This window comes from Haemaphysalis longicornis, unplaced genomic scaffold (assembly GCF_048455015.1).
Source record: "Haemaphysalis longicornis isolate Haplotype H1 unplaced genomic scaffold, Haemaphysalis longicornis Haplotype H1 scaffold_7, whole genome shotgun sequence".
Taxonomy (NCBI): Eukaryota; Metazoa; Arthropoda; class Arachnida; order Ixodida; family Ixodidae; genus Haemaphysalis; species Haemaphysalis longicornis.
This window is the reverse complement of record NW_027526422.1, coordinates 35,521,190-35,545,294: the sequence shown is the minus strand read 5'-3', so window position 1 is coordinate 35,545,294 and position 24,105 is coordinate 35,521,190. Positions and strand designations below refer to the sequence as shown.

General features: G+C 45.4%; 1 protein-coding gene across 1 annotated transcript; it reads left to right on the top strand.

The window, feature by feature from the left end:
* Positions 1-12: 12 nt before the first annotated feature.
* Positions 13-23,768, top strand: Csn7 (COP9 signalosome subunit 7). Its single transcript, XM_077676741.1, has 9 exons — positions 13-171; positions 1,643-1,826; positions 2,485-2,560; positions 3,588-3,676; positions 7,277-7,482; positions 9,661-9,766; positions 19,403-19,524; positions 23,438-23,517; positions 23,668-23,768. The coding sequence occupies exons 2-8, from the start codon at positions 1,653-1,655 to the stop codon at positions 23,460-23,462; spliced, it is 798 nt and encodes a 265-aa protein (XP_077532867.1). The 5' UTR covers positions 13-171; positions 1,643-1,652; the 3' UTR covers positions 23,463-23,517; positions 23,668-23,768.
* The last annotated feature ends 337 nt before the right edge of the window (positions 23,769-24,105 follow it).

Below are 24,105 nucleotides of genomic sequence, written 5' to 3'. Positions count from 1 at the left end.
TTATCCACAATGAATTACGGAGCTTACGGCTCTTCTCGGCTGTCTCGCCTGCTAGTTCAGTTCGTTCTGTTTTTTCTAGATTGAATAGACTAGAGACAGTGGGTAAAGAGCGTGTAGTTCATTTTAAGGCTGTCTTTACAGCTCTAAGTTTTCTTTTGAAACTTATTTATTGTAAGTACTGTCGTATTCCTCACAACCGCTTCCATTCATACGTTCGTTGCCTATGCTCTAACGTCAATAAGCACGTTGATGTGCCGAGGCACTTGGTCGAAGAGTCACCCGGTTGTCTAATTAGAGTAGTTTTTTCTGCTAAATTCTTTGAGACCACATCTCAGTGTTCTATGCATGAGCATGTTATATTCGAATAGTTGTTTGAACTTGGGCATATATAATCTTGGGGCTGTCTTAACTGCGGGTGTTTTACTTGGTGCTCTGCGTGCGCTTGTCACGATAGTTGGGGTTCTCTCCTAGGTTCTTGACTTGGAATTCTCGCCTTTAGAATCACCCAATTCTGATTAGACCAGTTTTACTTGCTCATGTTCATAAAAATGTGCTACTGCCTTTACTCATTTGAACGCTGGACATGAGAAATTTGTCAAAGCTGCTTTCCCAACGTCCCTCGTGGGCGCGTTGTGTTAATTGCGATTTTTCGGGCCATTTTTGGCAGAGGCTTGCAAGGAACGAGCTCGGTGCTTTGTGTTACTCAGAGGGTGTTGACCTCTGCGCATTTATTTAAACAATGCCGCGATTGTCGTTGCTGTTCTGCCTTGGAATATAGGCCGCCCGCACGTTCTCTGACGACGCTTGGCGTTTATTCAGCGTGTGCGCGTAGGTGAAAATGACAGACCCTGGAAATGTTCAAGTTTATAGAACCTAAACTAGTATGCAGCATAATTTTCTTGCTTAACTTATTCAGGCTTGCGTGACAAGTCTCTCCTCCGTGGCCCACTGCCAACTGCAAGGTTATAACTGTCTAAACGGTCCAGTAGTTGCTTTTCTGTTGGGCTGTGTCTAGCGTTCCGTCCAGAGGAAACGTAACTCGCAGTGAGAGCAAGCAGTCTGCGTTGGTCTTTACCCAACTGGCCAAACCGTTTTCGCTCTGACTAGCCAGAGTCAGTGTTGATTGTTAATCACTGTTATTTATTACAGATGATCGGACGTTACTTGTGGATGGCTTCGTTTGCCTTGGCTTTAGTGGGTGGCAGCGGTGTGGCCAGTTGAGTAAAAATCAAGACTGACAGCTCTCACCGCGTAAATTGTAGAGCGGGAGTGGATAGTTGTGGGGACTCGAACATGCGTAAGCCAAGCCAGAACCTCTACACTTTTCTTTTCGTCTGAATGGAATGCTACACACTTCACGTTGGTTCCGGCTGGACAGAACGCTAAGCTGTCATTTGGATTCCGTCTGGATGGAAGGTTACTCCCAGAAGGGCATTTAGCTGGATGGAATGTTAGACACAGTCTTTATGTTATGCACTTGATCTGAAGAAAAGTGTGCATGCCACACGCATTTTTTTACCGTTGCAAGCATCTCTAAAATTTTAAGCTAGCAGTCTTTTAAGTGTTGGGGTTGAGCCTCAAAGAACATGCCATTGAGTGTTCCTGAGAAACGTGTGGCCAAGTTGTGGTTGCATGGTTTCAGACTAGCAGCCATGGCTGAGAACAAGAGCCCCATGAGCGCGATGCAGTCGTCTCAGCTGGAACAGTACCTTCTCTTGGCCAAGACAGCAAAAGGCGCGGCAGCCGCCGAACTGATCAAGCAGGTCACAGAAGCCCCCGGCGTTCATGTCTTTGGAGAACTACTCGACATGCAAAACATTCAGGAGGTGTGTTGTGCAGTTGCTATTGCTATTTGGTTTGTGTGTGCGCGGACGGCTTGCAGGTTTTGCAGCCGGTGGGGGAAAAATGCGTCTTTCAGGCCGTTTTCTTTGTTTGCTACGGGGAAATGTGGTGCAGGGAAGAAACGACACCAGGAGAGGTTGGCAGGTAAACTAGGCTCGTGGCTGCATAGGGACAACTGGTAAATATTGGGGGGAGTCCTGCGATATATATTTAATGGCAGAGAATGATAATGTGGGGGAATTTTAGCCACAATTGCTGACATGGTTTCACATAGGCCTGTAGAACTAAGAGCAACAAAAAAACCACACGCGTACATGGCGGGTGGTGGTACAGTATTATGTAAAAATTCCAAGTGTTCTTTTTCTTGGGCAGCATTGGGAGCTAAAATCTGCTTTGTCATCTTTGTGTTTTTGTGGCGGTTATTTATAGCTGTGGTATAGCTTACTGAGCTGGAATCCACTTTTTTTTTTTTTTTTTTTGCTTTGCTTGGGATTGTGAAATCAGTTGTTGCATTTCTTAGATTAGACACCTAGGTGCACACTCCTTCCAAGCTAATATTTTAGCTTCTAGGCAGCAGGTTGGTTGATCTGACAAGGTGTGAAGGCTTCCAGCATTCTTATCGGCTCTTCCTGTCTCTTTCAGCTGGCCAACGGCCCCCACAGCAGCTACCTGAACCTCCTCAACTTGTTTGCATTTGGTACTTACGCAGCGTACCATGGTGAGCCATATCTCTGCTTTGTTGCCTGCTTATTTGTCTGCTCTCTGATGTCCAAAATTTGTGGAAGAAATAAAGATAAATTGTGCCTGCCTATATGGGGAAACAAACTGCCCCTACAAACTGGGATCAGGGGTGCAGTGTGGAAAACTTGCATGCTGCCTACTTGGTGGTAAAGCGAGTTTATGGTCTGACATGAGTGCACATGCACGCATGCCAACTGGTGACTGACATACTCTGGCAGTCTTGGCGCGAATTTGGCTTCTGCTTCATTCACGTGTTAGAAACTTTGGCTGCACAGCACGAAGGCAATGAAACTGGCCGTATGGCTGTCAACATTATTTTCATGCCGTTGCCATTGGGACTATAAATGCGCCATTGACTTGTGTAAACAGTTGTTAACATCATTTGCTTTGTCTACCAGCGAAAGTTCTTGTCTGACTTCTTGAGCTGGTTTGTAGTACTTCAATGACTGGCCGTTAGCGTCAGAGTTGCCGGATTGAGCATGCTGCTTACTTGTTTGGAAGCCCCCTAATGCTATGGGCCGTAGAAATCTGGCTAGTCTGCCGTCCAGGCCCATTTTGCATTACAGCAGTGTGTTTTCACAGGGATAAATTTATTCATTTGCTTACTTCTTCTTGCCTGCAGTATTTTTTCTAAGAGTTAAAAGTGAAAAATTAGCTCCGTCTGCTTGCACACCGATTTTAGCTGTGGTCGTGGTTTTAGCTGTGCTCACTCTTCAGTGAGGAGATGATCAAAGGCGTGTGCAGTGCTGTTTACAGGAAGCACACTGTGAAAACTACGTGACAATGGAAATCCTGATTCTCTTGCAATTTAAATGTGAGAAGCTTACCTTTATTCCTAGCCTTCTTTGCTTTTAATTATGGTTGTGTTTCATTCGGCGGTCAGGGGAAGGTTGAATGATTGAGGACAAGTTGGTGTAGCGTGACGACTATCCTGGCATGGTCCTGTCGCTTTCTGTTGTGGCGTTCATCCTCTGACGCTGGCACCTTTTCCTCCTCCTTTGCAGAAAACAAGGATCAGTTTCCACCTCTCACCCCAGCCATGATCACAAAGTTAAGGCACCTCACCATCGTATCCTTAGCAACAAAAACAAAGGTAATGAGCAGTTCTCACCTTGCTAGTGCATGTTGTGATGCTATACGCACGGGTGTTGCAATCAAATGGTGCATGAATAATCGTATAGCTGTTGCACAAACAGCAGTTGCAACATACTCGGTGACAACTTTCTGTGTTTCTGTGACAATGGAGGGAAAGCTACAAGGGGGGGGGGGGGGGTGCTAACTGCTGTGTGTTGCTGCGCCAAAGTAGTTCCCTCTAAATTGGTTTCAGTTTCGGTTTGACAGATGCGCATTTGCTGCGGCCCATTTCTTTGTATGAGCTCCGTGGTTGAGTGCACTGAACCACAATCACCGAGCATGCAGGCATCCTCCCCTACGCTTCATTTGTTTCTCAACACAAGCCGAAGCTTTGACTGGAGAACTCAAACCGACTTAATAAATTATACCGTGGACGATACCGTCCAACTCTCTGTCGTTCAGAGGTGAACTGAATTTTGTCAGTGCTGCAGTTTTGAGGGCTTGCACTGATATGTAAACTCCTCTATACTCTTCTAAAGCTGAAAACTGGGCAGCACCACAGGCATGCATAGCGTAAATAGCACAGACGAGGTATGCTGAAAGAGCAGCACACACACACACGCTGCAGCGCGAAGTCAAATCCCATTTGAATCACGTTGACTGCGTTGAAGGGTGAAACTATCGTACCGCTGCATCCTTGTTATTCCGCAACTTTAAATGGTCTTCCAGTCTCCAAACAAAGCCATTTTACTCTTTGGGGACTTCAGCGCACCACTCAGAACCTCTGCCTTGAGCTGTAGCCAGCAAGCTGGCTAACCGAATATGATGCAGAAACGATGGAGTCCCAGTCGCGTCGGTCTCACATGGGTGCACACGTTGCAGACCACTTGCTTCATTTCGAAACCTTTTGGTTTTCAAGCTTCTTGAAAATCCCATGCGGCAGACAAAGTGGCGAGTTACCGGAGGGAAAAAAGCTGTCACCATGATGATGATGATGATTTCTATTGGTTTCCCCTTTGTATCGGGGTGATGACATGTCATCTGACCAAAAAGGACTAATATACCTATGTTTTACACTTTTGGTTCAATACTAGCGCTGCTTAGGGCAGGCACAAAAAGCTTATTAGGCACAAAATACTTTTTTTTTTCCTGTTACAGGTGGTAACTGTCCTAGGCAATATTCCCCTCTCGGCTTTTCGTCCACCAGCATTCTAATCTTCTTTTCGTCCCCTCGACAGCCTTGAAGTTAACTTCCTCTGTGATACCCTTAAATCCTAGGGCTTCTGAAAGCCCAATATTCTCTTCATGTAGATTTGGATGGATACCCTCACATTCTAACACGATGTGCCGCATAGTTTCTGTTTCTTTTCCGCAGACCACGCATACCCCATCATTTTGTGAATACTTCCCCACAAAACTCTTAGTTCGCAGGCAACCTGCTCTAGCCTCAAAAAGCAAAGCACTGCCCTGGGAATTATCGTAGAAATTTTCCTTTCTGATGTTCACCTTCTCAGCCCTGTACCTCTCTAACGACGTTTTAGCTGCCATTTTTTCCCTCCATTTATTCGTTTCAATCTGCCTTGCCTCTTTTTTGGTTACCTTGGCTGTTTTGGATTCCCCACTGTTCTTTCCGTATTTCATCGTTAGCCTTCTAGTCTTCCTTAACCACTGCGTGTCCACGCTTTTCAAGTATAGGTACCTAAATACCTTAGCTGCCCACCTTCGTTGATCCATTGCCCTCAACCTCATCTCAAAGCATATTTTACTCTGAGCTTCTCTAACTTCAAACGACGCCCAGCCCATATCCCCCTGAACTGCTTCGTTAGTTGTTTTTCCATGCGCGCCTAAGGCCAAACGTCCTACCGTTCTCTGGTTTACTTCAAGGCCTGATAGAACGTCTGATTTTAAGCAGAGTACAGCATTCGCAAACGTGAGACCCGGAACCATTACTCCTTTCCACATTCCTCTTACTACTTCATATTTGTTGTACCCCCACAGAGCTCTATGCTTCATTATAGCTGCGTTTCGCTTTCCCTTAACCTTAAGTTGCTCCTCGTGAGTACTAACGTAGTTATCCCCTTCGTTTATCCACACTCCCAAATATTTATATTCCTTCACTTTAGGTAATTCGCCTTGCTGGATAGACACTACGTCGGTGGTAGCGTCATTGAAAACCATTATTCCTGATTTTTCTGCACTGAAATTTACCCGAGGTCAGTGGCTTCCTGGCCGCTAATATTTATTAGCCGCTGCATATCTCTTTGGTTATCAGCTAAAAGATTAATGTCGTCTGCGTATAACATTCCCGGAATATGCTGTTGTACCACTTCGTCTTGCAGCATATGGGTTAGGCTAAACCCTACTCGACTTTCTTCCAGTTTCTTTTCTAACCCTGCCATGTAAAGCTTTTAAAACGTGAGACCAATGAGGACGCTCTCTCTCTCTCTCTCTCTCTCTCTCTCTCTCTCTCTCTCTCTCTCTCTCTCTCTCTCTCTCTCTCTCTCTCTCTCCCCCTTGCTATTTGCGCTTAAATTTAGGGCACATTCTTTTTATAGCAGAGTAATGATGGGGCAAACAGCTGAACTTACGAAATGCGTACTGCTGTTGGTACAGCGCGCGCACTATGTTTGTTTTGCTGCACAGCGTTGTGGCGCTTTGGGGTTGTCCCAGACGACACTCACCAATTAACGTAAGCAACGGTGTCTTACTTCACAATATTTGTCGAGCGAGCACCACATTTCACGAAACGATTGTTTTCTACGTTTGCAAAAACAGGCGAGGTGCAAATACGGTCAAAAACAAAGCAAAGGCAGGAAACAGCCCGGCACAATATGGTGGTGCCATCTAGGAGAACTGATGGTAAACAAGGCTCCGCAGTCGGCTGCCGAGCCTAATGGCGCACTACCTGTTCTTGTGACGTCATTGCAGACATCATGAAAACACACGATTTGGCGAATCAAAATTTTTAATTAGATAGATGAATTTCTCAGTGAATAAAGCATTGTTTGCTCTCAGCCAAATGCTTGGAGCAAAACTGTCTGTACCACTATTAACATTATTTTCATGCCGTTGCCATTGGGACTATAAATGCACCATAGAGTTGTATGAACAGTTTTTAATGTCACTTTGTTCTCTACCAGCGAAAGCTTTTGTCTGATTTTTAATTCTTGAGCTATGACCGGCGGTTAGCATCAGAGTTGCCAGATTGAGATTGCCTCATTAGAATCATACTGAAACGACTTTTAACGTAAAACTTTGCTCAAATAAGCTATAAAACACGAAATGTTTCGAATAAAACTAACTTGTATTTTGTTTGCATGGCCCCTTTAAGTGTTGTGTGGTCTCCAAGTTGTTGGTGCTATATTTAAAAATAAATATCGCTAATGAAAGTAGAAGTTGCTTTTCCTGCTTTGGAGGGCCTTCATTTAAATTGCACGGCATCAGTGTGTTATCACTTTTAGGAAGATTGTAGCATCGATTGCCAAGCTAGATTTCTCCCCAAATCATTAAAAACCAAGCTCTTAGCATCGTGATAAATCTTTTTTTTTGCTGATTCTCCTAGCGAGGGATTGTCTTTCTCACCAAGTAAGCTCCTTTTCCCCCCTCCCTCTTGGTGCAGTGCATTCCGTACTCGACCCTGCTCAAGGAGCTGGACATGAAGAACCTGCGGGAGCTGGAAGATCTGATCATCGACGTGATCTACGCTGACGTGGTGCGCGGGAAGCTGGACCAGAAGAACAACCAGCTGGAGGTGGACTACACCATCGGCCGAGACATCCGCCCGGCAGAGGACGTCAACACCATCATCAAGGTCCTCCAGGAGTGGTGAGCGGGGAGGGGGGCCACCCAGCCTAATTAACTTGTCACTTCATTAAAGACAAAACACACCTTTGTTTACTTTGAAAGAACTGGCCCTTCTGCTCCATTCCAGCTATGAAAGACGTTTTCTAACCGAACAAATGCAAGGAATGTTGAAAAACTTTGATTTCGCGCTACATACAGTTAAACCTCGATGTAACGAAGTCGGTAAAATTCGTAATTTACTTCGTTACATTGAAATTTCGCTACATTGAAATTCGCGGTTTTAATGAAGTGTTCATCCCGCGAAGCATTTCCTGCAAAAGAAAACGTGGCGCGCATACACGCCTGGCGCACTCTTTCTGTTTCTATTGGAGCTTAATCATCTACGCGGGCATCAGAGTGAACCGCATGGAGCGTTTCCTCTCCGCAAAAGCGCGCCCCGCAAGCCACAGGCGCTCTGACGCAGCCGCGGAGGCAACCCGCGCGAAGTGAGTAGCTCCTGCGACCAGTTCCGCTCGCTGAAACGCAACTCGAGGGCCAAACGAGAGGGGCATGCGAGAAAAAAAAGCGTATAACGTGGGCGAAATTTTCGCTGTAAAGCGTCATACGCGCCGCTTACGAAAGCGCCCATCAAATATCTTCGGCATGCCCGAGCGCTTCGAAGCTCCCGCCATAGGGTGCGAGCCTCCCCATTGGCGAAACTGGTCAGGCTCCTCCCACTGCCGCGTGCAGCGCGAGTCACTTTTTGGCGCAGAAGCCGCCGCCGGCGCGCAATCGCGGACGCGGGTGTGAAAAAAAAAAAAAAAAACGCGCGCACAAGGCTCTTAAAGGTTCACAAATGCTTGCTGGAACGATGAAACCCAACAAGCATGAGCGAACTTAAACGAAGGGCGAAACGGCGGCATGCGGCGGCGGCGGCCCCGCAAGAGGCGATTAGGCTTACCACCGCGGAGGATGTTTGATGGGCGCTTTCATAAGCGGCGCGCATGACGTTTTACTGTGAAAATTTCGCCAACGTTATCCTTTTTTTTTTTTTTTTTTCTCGCGTGCCTCTCCCATTTGCCCCTCGAGTTGCGTTTCAGCGAGCGGTTGGAAGCGGTCGCTGGAGCTGCCCACATAGCGCGGGTGGTCTCCGCGGCTGCGTCAGCGCGCCTGTGACTTGCGGGAAGCGTTTTGAGTTTTTGTGGGAAGAAAACGCTCCATGCGGTTCACGCTGATGCCCGCGTAGACGATTAAGCTCCGACAGAAACAGTGCGCCAGCCGTGTATGCACTCCACGCAGTTTGTAGGCAAGGGGCTCGCTCACAGACCCGTGGCTCGCTGCATCCGCGGCATCGGGCGGCCCGTGTTGCCGTTCGCGTTTTATTGAGACCCCACTTCGGCGCTTGCGTCTCCCAAAATCTACTTCTACAACTTAAATTTCCTGCCTAGTTCTCCATGAAACTTCGTTACATTGAAATTCCGGCAAACGGGACTTCGTTACACAGAGGGTGAAAATACATGGTGTGCATACTCTTGAAGTTACGAAAAATTCCGTGGTTCGTTACATCGAGGGTTTCGTTACATTGAAGTTCGTTACATCGAGGTTTAACTGTAGTATGAACTGGAGTGACGTAATAATAGCCAGCACTGAAAACGTTTTGATCAGTGTTTTAACTGCGCATTCGCTATCAAGTGATGTGATGAAATGGAACTAGAGGCCCACTACAATCGCCCAGTCATGTTTCTTGGCAGCGACCTAGGTCGGCGGCTCCCAGTCTCGCAAACAAGACTCTGTGACGTCATTGAGAAATTGCTGGAGAGTGACTGGGGAGTCGCCACTGCTTCACATGTTTTGCGTAATATCTTGATTACTATTTGTTGGAAGTTTGCGATAAAACTGGTACCATTGTTGTTATTGGGACAAAGCAGTCTTTCTGATGAACAAAACGCGTTTTGTCTTCGAGGTCCCTTTAGGTAATTTTCTCTAAAAAGGAACCATTAATGCTACTTCTTAGCTTGTCGGGTTGCCTCATGCATCTTGCTGTGTTTGTGCTGAAGCAGGGCTGTAACCAAAAAGTGGTCAGCGAAAAGCTGTGCATGCGACTCCCCCTTGTTCTGTGAATAGATGTAGCTTGAATCTGAGAAACAGTGAAAAAAATGCAACAGTGGTGAAGGTGGCATGGCTAACGCGAGCGCATCTTCTCCCTTTTGCGGTTGTCAGGTGCACGAGCTGCGAGACTGTTCTGAACAACATTGAGTGCCAGATTGGTCGGGCCAATGCCATGAAGGACTCCCACATGAAGCAGAAGCAGCACATAGAGAACGAGGTGAGCTGGCCACTGCTTGCAGTGCTGCCTTTTTTTATTTCTTTGTGCTTCGTGCTGTCATTGAACGGGTAGGTTGGGGCATTGTAAATGCACTGGAGGGCAAAATGTCCCCCCAGTAAAGGCAGGGTTCAACAGTTGTCAAATGTGTATGAGAGCATCTCACATCTTTGGTGCTGCCAAACAAACTGGATGTTTATGGTCTTATTATGGAAAAGGAATGCTACCTGCCTTGTACTTTCTGTCCAAATGCATAGGGGGCTGAGTCCCCAAAGCTGACTAGTGGGCACACGTTGTCTGCTTTTGTCAAGTGTCGCTGACATTGTGGAAGCATCTTGACATCTCGCATGTTTGAACTGTTTTCATTGGGTGTGCTGCTGTCACCTGCTGGTTCTCCGGTAATCTCTGTGCACTACTGTAGACATGCCAAACATCATTTTTTTTTTTAAATTGTTATTATTATGCCGTGCTTGTAACTTGTGCTTCGTCCATGTAGAACACCCCCCTACAACAATGCTTCAGGGCAAATATAGGCATGTTAGTACAGTCGGACACGGATATATCGAACACGGATATATCGAATTAATGTCTATATCGAACAGTCTGAACATCCCCTTGGAAATCCCATGCAAAAGTATAGCGCTCTTGTACACGTGTATCGAACTCTCGATCACGGGTGCATTCGATATATCGAACGCTGCGCCCCAAGTGCTCCTGCAAGTGCGCTTCTACTGATGAGGTGGATGTGATAATGATGGCGACTTCTCCTGCCGCGCTCGGTTTCTGGCATTTTTTCTGCGTGCTTCAGCGGTTTTCAGTGGTGGATCACCCAGGGCGACCTACGGGGCGTGTTACGTGTTTTTGTCCACGGCCCACATTTCGGAGCCATGGTCACGGAAAAATGAAAGACTTTGGATTTAGAACAGCCTTGTCAACATATGACATAGAAAAAGAAGCAAGCGAATCTTACATTTTTTCTTATGTAAAGGTGCAGTGATCGTAGCGGTGTGGCTCGAATTTACCGAGCTGTGAGGAACAAATCGGTAAGCTACCATTTGTAGCGACTTTGAAAAGCTCTCAGTGTTGTGCGGAGTTTTCAGATACGCTTCAGATAGGCATATTTTATATTTCGAATTATCGATATATCGAACTATTTTGTGATCCCCTTGGAGTTCGATATATCCGTGTTCGACTGTATATAAATAAGTGAACACTTGAGAATTGAGATTTCACCACTTTGCACTGCAACTTTCAAGAAATTGGGTCACGCTTAGTGTCAGTGAGTGGATGCATTTTGTGTGCACTCACTTCCACTGTTTTCTTTTTCTTAAATGCTGTATTTTTGGGCTTCCAGTCTGTGGAAGCATGGCTTCAGGTGGCACTACTAGTTGGCCCTGGGAAGTGAATAGGGCAGCGTGCCATTCTTGTAGCCCGACACAGCAAAACTACAACTGTGAAAGCAATGTGGCTTCATGCTGAAAAGGGGTGGCTGCTACATCCACTGGAGATGTCACATCTACTAGTGCAGCACTTGCATTGTTCTGATGGGATCTCTAAACCTTGTGGCCTGCCTCCAGCGGCAGCCATTTCATTCATATTGGCTTGAGCACTTCACCTGGACCGTGGCAGCACCAGTGGAGGGTACAGGAGAGTTGTGCCACTTTTGGAAAAGCTCCTGCCTCAAAGTGTCCATGCTGCACAGTCTCAAAGCAGCCCGTGGCTGACAGGAATGCAGGCGGGTCTTGTTTGGCACAAAAATGCATGTGGGCTGCACTGTGGACCCTCATTGATGCACCATTCAGAGGACTGCAAGGTTAGAACGGGGCTGAACTTTACCGCATAAGTGGCGTGAAAATGCAGCATCTGCGTAGATGTCCATGGGATTTACTATAGCGCCCCCATTCTACCATAGCATGGCAGTCGTCTGGAATGAGAAAGGCAAAGGTGGCCGTCTTCAGGTTGCTGTCAGTTGCCCGCAACCAACTTCAGCGTCGCATTTCTTAGTACACTTGATCTCGTTAATTTCACCTCAGCTAATTTGATTCTGTCGTCTTTTTCGTTTTTTTTTTTTTTTTAATTTGGGAGTCTATCTATAGCATTAGAGCTGTGTGTGTATCGACTTCAGTTTATTCGAATCTCAACAGATTGTGCAGCTGACAACCACATTTCCTTGCGGTGTGTGCACCTGGACAGTTGAACCTCGTTATAACGAACACTGATATCGAATAACTGGCTATAGCGAACTAAATACGAACTTTGGTTGGTCACGCTTCATTTCAAGGAGGTTCTTTTAGAACAAAACTGAAACCGTGAGAGCCACGCGCAATATCAGATATAATGGAGAAATATTGGCCAGTAGGCCAAGAAACTACGTGGAAAAGCTCCCGGCGTTTAAAACTGCAGAAGTAGAAAGAGCCCTTTTGTTCGTGGACACTGTGAAAAATTTCATCTTGCGCAGTGCTGTGAATAGCCACCAGACAAAAATAACATCCTTTGTCAAAAAAAAAAAAAAAGCAAACAATAACGAAGGCCTGTTTTGTCAAATGAACTTTGTTCTGTTGTAATTTTACGTTTCATGTTCTGGTTCATTGAGATTAAAATATGGGTTACCTTGTTTATAAAGGGTTCGAAGCTTTCTGTTGTAATTTAACGTTTCATGTTCTGGTTCATTGAGATTAAAATATGGGTTACCTTGTTTATAAAGGGTTCGAAGCTTAAAATATTTCGTGTTTGCAACGATTTTTTGGGGAGCCAGATTGCTAATTGGTTTGAGCCTTTTAACTCTAGTGTTACAACAAATATCGAACATAACTGGCTAAAGTAGCGTCTCGATACTACTTCATCATAACAAGGTTTTACTGTATTTTGTTATTATGGTATTTACTTCTTTTGCTAGTTTGCTCTGCAGCACCAAGGTTTCACCTGCAGTTGGTTTATGCAGAATGCAGAAACCGGTATTAGACAACTGAGGCTGACTCCAGTGAAGAAAACATGTAAAACGTACAAGGGCAGTATCAAAGGAGAAATGGCCCTCGTCTCTGTTTAGAAGTGTCAGCAGAGGTATTTAGACTTTAGCTGGTATTCTAGTAAGACATGTTGTTGGGTGAGTTCATTCAGGTTACAGAAAAAGATTTAGCGCAGTGAAAGACAAGGATGGTGAACAGACGGGACAAGGACAGCGCCCGTCCTGTCCGTTCACCGTCCTTGTCTTTCGCTGCGCTAAATCTTATTTCTGTTTGCTGGTATGGCCACTAAAAAGAAATGCTTACCTTTACTCTAATTTTTGTTGAAAGTGCACTCTGTTTAGTTTCGCTTTATGATAGCATTGGTGGCTGGGTCTGCACGGTACTAGCGTCACTCAGACTGAACAGTTATAAACTTGGTCTCATAGTGCACGTCCAAATAGAAAGACTTATGGGAAATAACGTTAAAAGGTGCACAGAATTTCACACATCAGTATTTTAAGATAGGAGAAGATGCATTTGCTTACACACTTGTCTGAGATTCCACGCACTTTCACATTGTTGGCATTTTGAGGACGTGTTTGGAAGCAAAAACGTTAAACTTTGGTTCGCGAAATTTTTTTGCGTGTCAATTTCCCATCGCAGGGAGGCATGGACAGCTAAAAACAGAAAACAGGTCACAAAATTCCCCCCAGAAGTTCTCGTCGAAGGCCACTGTGACTTAGTACCTAGCTTGTTTCTGTTGAGGCTTGAGCTAGAGCTGTTCTGAAAAGCACACAGACTGCATCTAGAACTTGCTCCATGACCACGAGGTTGCCGGACAAATCTCTGCGTGGAAATTTTGTTTTCACCTTAGCGTACGAGATTTTGGCGCACGATAAAGATCCCCAGGTGGTCAAAATTAATCCGGAGCCCTCCACTACGGCGCGCCTCATCGCCTGCGTTGCGTCGGCGCGTTAAACTCTACAATCAATCATTTTCACCTTAGCAGAATAGAAAACTGGGCAGTTGGTGCAGATTTATGATGCAATAGCCCAAAGACACGAATTCCATGTTTCCACTCTTGGAGGGATTTTTACTCTTGTTGGCCGGAATCGCGCTGCATTGTGGTTGTGTTGTGTCACGGGAATAGTGCAGGGGCTCAGCTGGTAGAGAGTGCAGCAGAGCCTCTGCAGCAACTCGTTAGTGGGGCTGGAGCTATAGGAACTCGCTGATTAGCTCTTTCCTGACTGGAAAAATGGCCGATTTTGAGTGCTTCCACAAAACTTTTTTTTTTTTCACTCTTGAGCTACTCGACACATTTAGCATTGATATGCATGAAATTGTAGCTTATACATTGCTCTTTCGAACACATGAAAGCAGTTTTGTGAAAGGTGCAATTATTTACAGTTTATTGGTCAAATAAACAGAAAAAAATGCACGAAAAAGTATGCACATGGTACATTTAGGTGACTATATTGAGCCTAGAAAATACAAGTTGTTTCTGCGCTTCTAAGCTATTAATAAATATATACATCAACACTGGACACAAAGTTTTGGATTTTTGCGGGCCCACCAACGTAGCGGCACTGATGGCTGTGCCGCCCTGCAAAGCAACTCAAGAGTAAGTCCGTCTCTCTAAAATATGTATCCAAGCATACCTGTTTGCATTCTGACACAAAATCATTATCACATCAGTGGTAAAAGGCAAGAAAAAAAAAAATCCAGTGCTCTTGAGAAGTGCCGCGCATTGCTCCGCAGCGCTAATCGGACACGAGCGCCAGGCTATCTTGAAGGTCATAGCGCGATACGGCGCAGTGCATTTGGCAAAATATCCCCGCCGCATGTTGTCCAGACCCTACATATGAAAGAAGTACCACAGTCGTCAGATGGAAAGCAGGTTGTAGTTACGGTATAAATACAGCGGGAAGTCAAAAACTAACCTTACTCGTCAACACCTGTCGAAGTCTGAGGCCGTTGAATGGGAGCGTCTTTATCAGGACTAAAATCTGACAAATCCACATCGTTGCTGGAATTATCACTGCTGCTGGGTTAAAAAAAAAAAAACAGCAGCAGTGGCGGCCAAAGTCCATGAAAGAGCTGTCTGCCTTTGCCGAGTGTGCAGTGAAACAGGACTCCATTTTCGCCCAACTCACTGCTACTGTAGGTTCAAATTTCACTCCTGACTCAGTCTAGGTTCGCGAAATGAAAACAAACAAAAAGCAAAAGGAAAATTGAGTTGTCAATTAATACGCCAGATGGCGTTAGTTGTCTGCAAAGTGCCGTTTTTAGCTTTTGCAGGAGGTTTGAAAATAATCGTTCACCCGTGAACGATTGCGTATGGCGCGGTCACAAAAGTTAGAAAACATGTCTGCGCCAGCTTTTAAAAGAGAGTTACAGCAAGGTGAGGGATTTACAGTGCAAGAGTCCATGGTATTGACTTTTTTTTTTCTTATTTAGTTGCTGCTGTCTCTTGCTGCATTGTGTAGCTAAACTCATGAAATCCATTATTTTTACTGTTTAACTGAAGTCTAGAGTCTTAGTTTAGCTGTGATGCTCCTAAGACAAAACATCGCGTGCTAGTACTACTTGTTGTTGGGCTAGTTGGTGTTGAAGGGAAACTGCACGTAAGGGCAGGAATATGACGAGGGAGACGGGACTGCACCCATCTTGTCTCCTTCATCTTAGTCCTGGCCTTTACACACATTTTTCCTTCTTAAACAAAGCATTGCACACCCATAGGTGATGCCTAAAAACTTTCACGGTGACGTCACTCGTTTGCAATGGTTTGCAATCAATCTCAGTCCTCGAAGAGTGAACTTGTACCAAATACACATAGTCAGTCTTGACTTTGTGTTTGTTTGCGTGTAGCTTATACAGAATAAACTTTGCCTTGTGCACTTGTGTCAATGTAGCTGATGCCGCTGTAAATGGCAATAGGGATGGTGCAAGAAAGGTGACACTTTTGACATCATTTTATCTTGAAAAAGAACATGTAAATCAGTCAAAAAAGATTGGAGTGTGGTTTATGCATCGTGTATTTTGACATGGTAAGGTAATTGCGCAATCTCTGAACCTCTTGTCTCTCTAACTGAACTAACGAAATGAATGTGGCATAACGTAGTATGTTAAGAAAAGTTTGGGAAAAACTTGCAGAATAATTGTTTTCAAACATCACCGAAAGAAACAGAAAGTAGGTATAGATTTTTGCCAACACTCATTTATTATTGCCTTTTGTATAAATTAAAAGCCCCTCCTTGCCAGCTACATCAAATCAAACTGCAAATAAAGCGATTAAATGAATCAGTGTGCTGTTAGCTTGTTTGTAGGTGAAACGTATGAAGATTTCCATAACTAGTCTGCTGGATGTTGTCTGAGTCGGTCGTATTAATATCTGAAACTTTTGCAGATAGTGAAGGCTTCACGCAAGGCGGGCGATCCAACGAGTAACGAATCTGTCGCCGTGGCAGCCAAAAAACGCAAAATGCCTGGATTTTAGTCACTGCTGTCTACATCGGAGCAAAATTTATTGCATCAGATGGGCACTTCATGAAGCCGAATAATCCACAGCCTTCCGGCACAAAATTAAACCTCTGGTGTTCTGACCTTGTGCGCTTCTGTTTAGAAGCAAATTTAGGCTGTCTCTCTCCTTTCAAAGTATTTAAAGAAGGTTGATTGCAGTGCACTCTGGTCTAATTAATTCGGCAATAGCCGGACACTTATCACTGAAAAGGCAAGTCTCTAAAAGTTTGCAGTAACGAAGTCACAACTGTTCACAACACCAAGCACTGGGAAATATCAGTTAAACATGGAGCAGAAGGGCAAGAAATACGGGCATATAATGGTCCCGTTTCAGTCTAATAGTAGTTTCAAATTTGCAAAATACCTTTTCCTTGAGGTAAAGGTTATCTAGAGCAGTTCTCCGTTGCTTTCGTGGCCCAGCTGGTTTCAGCATTACTGCAAGTGAAGCTGTGTTAAAATGGTCATTGCAGCCGTAGATGTTTGCCAGCAAGGCAGGACCTTTACCACACCTTGCGGTGCAGGTACTAGCAAGGAAATGGCACCAGAGAGAGCACGTTTAATATTATTACCAGCTTGACAAGGGCCTTGTGTCTGTGTTTAAAAATTGGATCAGCCAAGTGGTTTCACTCGCTTCCACTCACCACCCATCAATTAACTGGCACGCAAGTGTGAATACAATGTAAAGCTCAGCTAGTGCAATGTACTGTCTATCTGCCGTAAATTCAGCGAGAGCATATTTTTGACTTGCCGTGTTCATTTGTGCCAAACATCAAAGTATGCAGACTTCTCAGGTGTACAGGTTTTAAAAGGTGCTTGTAAAGCAATACAGTTGCAGCGTGTGAGGACTGAGACATGACCTTATGAGCTTTGCCTGTAGATGTCAAGGGCATTCAGCCATTCTGACTACCACCCCGTACCCTGAGACAGCTTTCGCGTTAATGTGACGTAAGCGGATGTTGATGTCAACATTGATGTGGCCATAGTGTCAGTAGGCCTCTGTCACGGATGCATGGTGGCGGGGGACAAAGCAGGCACGTGTTGATTTGTTCCACTGACGTCTCCGGCTACCCACTCTTTCGGGCATCGATGTGAATGTGTATGCTGATGCTGACATAGTAATCAGGCCGTGCACATACTTAAGGGGGGACACTGGTCTTAAAACAACTTCTTTTAATTTTCAAATAAACTTTGTGAAACTTGCCAGTCTTGCTATTTTTTCTCCACTGATTTCAAATATGCCACTATTTTTGCAGTAGGTCAATTAGTTCCCGAGATAATTAGAGATAATTAACCATTTTTGCCCAAACAATAGACAAAACAGTGTTAGCTGCAAAACTGTAATCTTCATATTTTCCAATACTATGAACCCTGGGGAATGCAATATAGGAAGCAGTTTTCTGATGCACCGCTTGGAACTAATTTTACAGCTCATTAAACCTTGGTGGCACCAGTGGCAAAGAACCATTTCGATTGCCTGTTTCAAACACCAAAGTTTAATGAGCTGTAAAATTAGTTCCAAGCGGTGCATCAGAAAACTGCTTCCTATATTGCATTCCCCAGGGTTCATAGTATTGGAAAATATGAAGATTACAGTTTTGCAGCTAACACTGTTTTGTCTATTGTTTGGGCAAAAATGGTTAATTATCTCTAATTATCTCGGGAACTAATTGACCTACTGCAAAAATAGTGGCATATTTGAAATCAGTGGAGAAAAAATAGCAAGACTGGCAAGTTTCACAAAGTTTATTTGAAAATTAAAAGAAGTTGTTTTAAGACCAGTGTCCCCCCTTAATGCGTGCAGCACAAGATAAGGCACCCTCAGCTGGCTTCCCCTGCTGTGTGTCCTCACACTGTCATGGATTTCTCGAAGCTAGGACCGCTTGTGGCGGCGCTCTCTCCTGTCGACAGCACCGTTGGTCAGCTCGGCACTGGAAGCTTTGCTTTATTTTATTGCACAAGTAAAACAGCTTTTGTCAGCTGAATGGCTACGAGTGTTCTGCTGCCTGTGGTGTTGAGCAGGCGGGCAGGAGAGAGAGCACGACATTTAGAGATGCTTTGTGTGTTTATATTCCCAACTAGGCTTCATCTGGCAAGTGTGCCTATGTATGGTGCTGCTGCTGATGCTTCTTCAGTTTGTCATTTCAGGGTAGTTGACGAGTTTCCGTTTGCGCAGAGTGGCTGCATACTTTTCATTGATCGTGCACTCTGCTTGTTTAATGGGTCTACACTACAGTGGCAATGCTTCCAAAGTTGCTGCTGTCGTAAGCTGCTTGTCAGTTGGTGAAAATGTGATTGTACAGTAGCCTTTATTTCTTCATTTCAAGTTTCTTCAACATGTCTGTTAAAGCACAGCCATCAGTTATCAGAAAATGTGCCAACAGACGAAGTACTAGTCACTTTATGTTAGCAGAATGACACCTGCTGGCAGTGCTTCTGATTGGCATGTATGAAAAGCTTAATGACGTGTGGCACAACAGATTCTCCATTTTTTTCCCTTCAGCTGCATTCTGAGTGAATTGAAAATAAAGCATTTTTTTGTTTGGTGCAGTTTTTGTGGTCTGTTATTTGTGCTTTTGCACTATTCCTGGTCAACAAAATTTATGTGGGCTGCACATTGAATAATAAATTTTTTAAGGTAAAGTGCAATTACTGTAGTGCACGGAAAACCGCATAATTTTTGTACTCGTGAGGCAGGTGTTGTTACAGAAAAGTTTACACAGGTGTAAGCGTGGATGGAAGTTTGCAGCCTGTTGCATGACGTTGCTGTAAATAGTCACTTGGCGGTAACAATGTTCTGTGAACTGCACTGTTACTTGTAGTAAACTTGTGTGCTTTGTGGCAGGTATAAGCTGCACTCTCGAGCCATTCAAAAGGTATTCTGTGTACCTGTTCTAGCGGGAAGGAGGTGGGGGTGCAGGCAGTATGTGCTGCAGAGCTATAAAGTGACAGTGCAAACGTCTTGGGTAAATGCTGTCACAGTGGGCTAAATGGGACAGGCGAGGCGGCTTCTTTTGAATGTCTACAACAGAGGCAAAACACTAGAGTTTGGGCTGTTTATGCTGTTATCTTTAATCAAACTTCAATGGAGGAAGCTGAAAATAAAAGCATTGCGTCGTCCAATCCCCCCTGCGGGTACATAGCACCTGTTGGCCTTGTCCTGTGCCCTCTCCCCCAGGTGGCGAGCATAAAGAAGAACCTCAAGGTGCAGTCGCAGGACGTGGACGACCAGATGGGTGCCGACGGCCGGGACGACTGCCACATGGACAAGCCGGGCAAGAAGCAGTCCAAGGGCAAAGGGTGCGTCCACAGTCGCACACCCCTTCTCAGGGTGGGGGGGTTGGCACCGCCTGTTCACGCTTCAAGCAGCTACTGTGCTTGCCTCAAGACTATGTGCGTTGTGCTGTGTTGCAGTATGTCTGGCCAAGAAAATTGTGATTTTGCTCTGGTTCAGTTTTGATTTGACTTACCCGAGCATGAAACATAGTTTGCTTGTAAAAAGGGGTATCAAATTTGTTCGGAATGGCAATGTAGCTAGGAAAATTGTGATCTTGCTCCAGTTCAGTTTCAGTTTGACTAGTCCGGGCTTAAAATGTTGCAGTTTGGTTGTGGAACCCCACTTCGTGCATGGTGGTAAAATTAAGGTTTGTTGCAGAAATGTGGAATTTGGGACAAATGCTTTTCTTTTTTAAATCTTTGTAGAGTGGAGCAAAAATTGAGAATGCCTTAATCAAAATATCAGCAACATACATGGGCAGTGGCAGGGGGGTGCAAAAAGGGCACTTGCACCATCCCCCATGCCCTCTCTCTCTCTCTTGTTTAGCGATACAATGGGTTTGCCCCCCTCAAGATAAATCATGCTGATGCCCATGGCACCTTATTGGGTGCGTTCTTGCAAGATGTTTCAACATGTCAGCCAAGAAACACAGCAACTTAACTTGAAATGCAGTGAAGCAGCTAAAGGGATAAGTTGAGAACAATGCTGAACTATATAACTGCATGGGCTGCATTAAGAAAAGTGAAGTGTTGTCATTTCACACATATATAGAAAAGGTCCCTTTGCAGCACGGTAATGTAGTGCCAACCCCCCCCCCCCCTCACTGCTTTCTGTATGTAGCCTTTAGCAGGTTTTAGGGATTGGACGCAGGTAGTGACGTAGATGTGGCTTCGCCCTTTGCATTGAGCAATTACCAGTGCTGCCATTACACATAGGTAAGCGACACACCAGCACTTGGCCAGAAAAGTTAATAGGGAGTTTAACCGGTCCACCTTCACCTAGTTGCACCATAGTTGCAGTCTTATCGCAGCCCAGGACATAACGTCCAACTTTCCAGTGATGCGTGCCACTGGTTCTCAAAGCCACCTCCTTTTTGGTGTTTCCGCAGAGGTTGCACTTGTTGGGACGCTGCATTCTTTCGAGGTCGCCCTCAGATATGTGCTGCCATATCATAAACCACCTGCTCTCTGGGAGTAACTGAGTGATTGTTCCTCGCGCTGTTCTGGGCCTCACCGTCTGCTCCGGTTCCCGGCGGTGGTTGTAGGGTACGCCATTAAAAACCGCAGCTCTGCCAGCACCGCGACATCTGGCTAGGTCCGAGCGCTTTACTGTCTTCAACACTGTCGTTGTAACAGAGATGAGTCGGCTTTTCATCGTACAGCAGAGCAAAATTACCTTTAATGCGAGCTTCTTAGTAGGTAAAACACAGCAGCATCGACGCATCGCTAAGGCACGCACGGCGGCAGAGAGCATTATATGCTTCCGGCTGACAAAGTTTGATCGCGCGCATTGTTATTCACTGATAGCGTCTGTTGCTGCTGCATACGCACAATAAACCTTTGCAGCTAACGAAGCAACTATGCCGGTTAATTACAACGAGGAGGCAGGAGAGAATTTTGCCGCAGCGCCGTTGCTGGCTGCGGCCACCGGCGGCTGGCCGCATGCCCTCCGCGTCCGCCTGGCCACAGAAACACATCTCAAGCAGCTGTTCTGATTGGTCTGGGCCAGTAAGCACGCCCAAATATCTGGCGTTGCCATGCGACGCGCCGCGCTTCACCTCACCTCGTCCCTGGTCATCACGGGGTGGCACAAGGGTGCATGAGCGAATGAAATTGAGTGTGCAAGCGCGTGCGTGTGGTTGCCGCTTTAACCCTTTCACTGCCGCTCCCGAGATAGCTCAATCTACCACACACGCACACTCCCTCCTACACCCGAGTATACATGTGTTGCCTCTTTTCCAGACTCCCTGCCACTCCGAAAGAAACTCTGGTAAACGCATATTGCGGACTAGTGGATACATCTATTTAAAAGCCACCCTAATGCATAGATTGGGTCAGGTAAATTTCAGACAACAGATGGAGCCCATGTTTCTTCATCTGCGTCGCTGCGGCTTATCTCAGCAGCACGGCCACAGTAGCTGTGGTGAGTCAAATGTGACTGAATCAGCGAAGGAAGGCTCATTATCTACAGGTTAGCTGCGAGGTGACACTTTGAGGGGTTCATTCTTTGATATCTAACTCAATGTTTTTCCAAACACCTGGACATCCTCATTAGTGGGTAATTATTTTTGTAAATATTTAGGCATTAAATGTTTTTGTATTCCTGTACAACATTTTGTTTGAATAAGGTAATCCCGACTACAGTGTTTACATGTGCTGCAGACCGTCGTAGTGCATTACGAACTTCAAAATTTCGCCGAACAAACCTGAAAAAAAAAAAGAAAAAGAAAAAGAAAAAAAAACTGGTTGATTCTTCTGCCATGGGAATCGGAAAAACACAAAAGTGAAACATGCAGCGGAATCTGCAGCTGAACATGATTTACGGGTCGACAGCTGTCTTGTGGGTGTTCTTGGGGAGCGACGTCGAACTGGCGGGTTGCTTCAGCAAAGGTGTACTGGCGTCACATATCCGTGACAGATGTGACGTCAGTGAAATCTTGGTGTATCCTGGCATAAAACACTTTCGCGTTAAAATATGAATCCTGAAAACAAACAACCCCAAGTATAACGTACTCTTTAGTACTAAAGGTTGCTTCCCTGCAAGAAGACGCTGTGCGCAGGGGAGCACCCTTTACAGGCCGCTTGCTTCGTTGTACTGGCGCCACAACGGATATGCAGTCAGTCAAATCTTTGTGTATCTAGGAATAAAACATTTGTGTTAAAAACAAAAAGAATAGAAAACTCGGCAGGGAGTGAGGACCATTTACAAAATAAATTCGGCGGTGAAAGGGTTAAGGATCTTTTCAGCACAACTACATCGTCCGCACGTATAAGGTGTGGTAGCTTATGCACTTTTTTCCATACACGATAGGTATGTGAAGTCCCTGGCTGGATTTCTGCAGCCATTGTTTCACGTTTTCAATTAAAGCGCAGAGAGCAGGTGTGAGAGTAAACTCCCCTAGCAGAGAGGCCGTGTGTATTCTGAAATAGTACTGGCGTGTGTGTTCCATTCCATGTGTACTGGCACATTGCTGAGCTGTCTTGCAAATTCCCACACCTTTGGTGTCTCGGCCAAGTTTTGTTGTTGCCTTCCCGGCAGCTCGTTATAGACGAAGTCTGCACCTTTTGATCGAAGATGCTGAGAGAGATGTTCAGAGAGAGGGTGTCGATCATGTAATGTTTGCAAGTACAAAAAGGTCCCACGGTCCACCGTGAAGCCATTTGGGAGGATACCCGGAATCGGAGCAGATGCCTCGACACCTGTGGTGCCACTCGACACAGTACTTGCTTTAATGCAGATGGGCTGGTGGCTGGCCAAGCATTTTCCATCTACTCTGCCCGCACAGTTCCTCCAAGCATCTCGTGCGCAATTGTGGGGGCATTCTATCACCTCAAGCGCTCAGGACAAATGGGAAGGCAGCTTCAGGCCCGTTGGAGTTGGTTCCTAGCTCTGTGGTGCACTTGCTATAATCTGCAACACATGCATGGTTTTTCATTCATGCTCACATATGAAAATGCAAGTTAAATGACGAGTCAACAACATGCAGCGCAGGTTGTGGTATTTCTCTGCAGCCACAGGTCATGCGTACTGCCCCATTTTAGTCACGTTGGAACAGAACAGCAGAATGAGATGGGGACAAGCAGGAGATGTTAGCAAAGTGCTTTGCTGTCCCTACTGTATTGTGCAGTCTCATTTTGTGTATCCCACTTGGCCAGCAAGGGCCAGCATCTTTCCTTGTGATGTAGTGAAAACCTGAAAACATGCTTTTTCTTGCAGGCTACCAAACCAGAGTAGAAGATGAGAGTGGCTGCGAAAACGCCTGGGCTTTAAAGACTGACCTGCTTGATTGAAACAAGGTAAGTCCGGGTGCTAGTTAACGATCGGGTACCACTGAAATGTCCTGCACTCATCAAGTTGAAAAAAAATGTTCTGCGGTGTACTGCATCCCAGCATTTTTCCTCCTCCTCCTCTGAAATGGATGGCCTATCATCTCCTTCCTTGCAGAGAGTGGAGGGGTGGCCAAGAGAAGTTCACCAAAGGCTTTTCCGACAACACTGTATAAACTGTAAAATAAAAGTTCTTTCTGTATTGCCTTATGCAGTGACACGACATGTGCCGCGCTGTTCTAGAGAAGTGCAGCCTCCGCAGGCCTTTGCGGCTGGGGTGTTCTTTCCCGGATGTACTTTTCTCGTTTGGATGCTGTTTAGTAAAGGCTTTTCACTGTTGATGTCAACAGGTGTCAGTACTATTAATGCAAACAGGATCACTCCAGCAAGGCCTGTAAGCAGCTAGACCATTGCTTGCCTTCAGGGTGCGCTTGGCAACACTTTAATAACTTGTGCAGTGGCTTTCCCATTGACTTGCCTTGCCCTTTACCTTTAAATCCTGATGCATGTTGCTCTTTGGTCACAGCCATTTCATTACCCCAAATATATCACATTTGA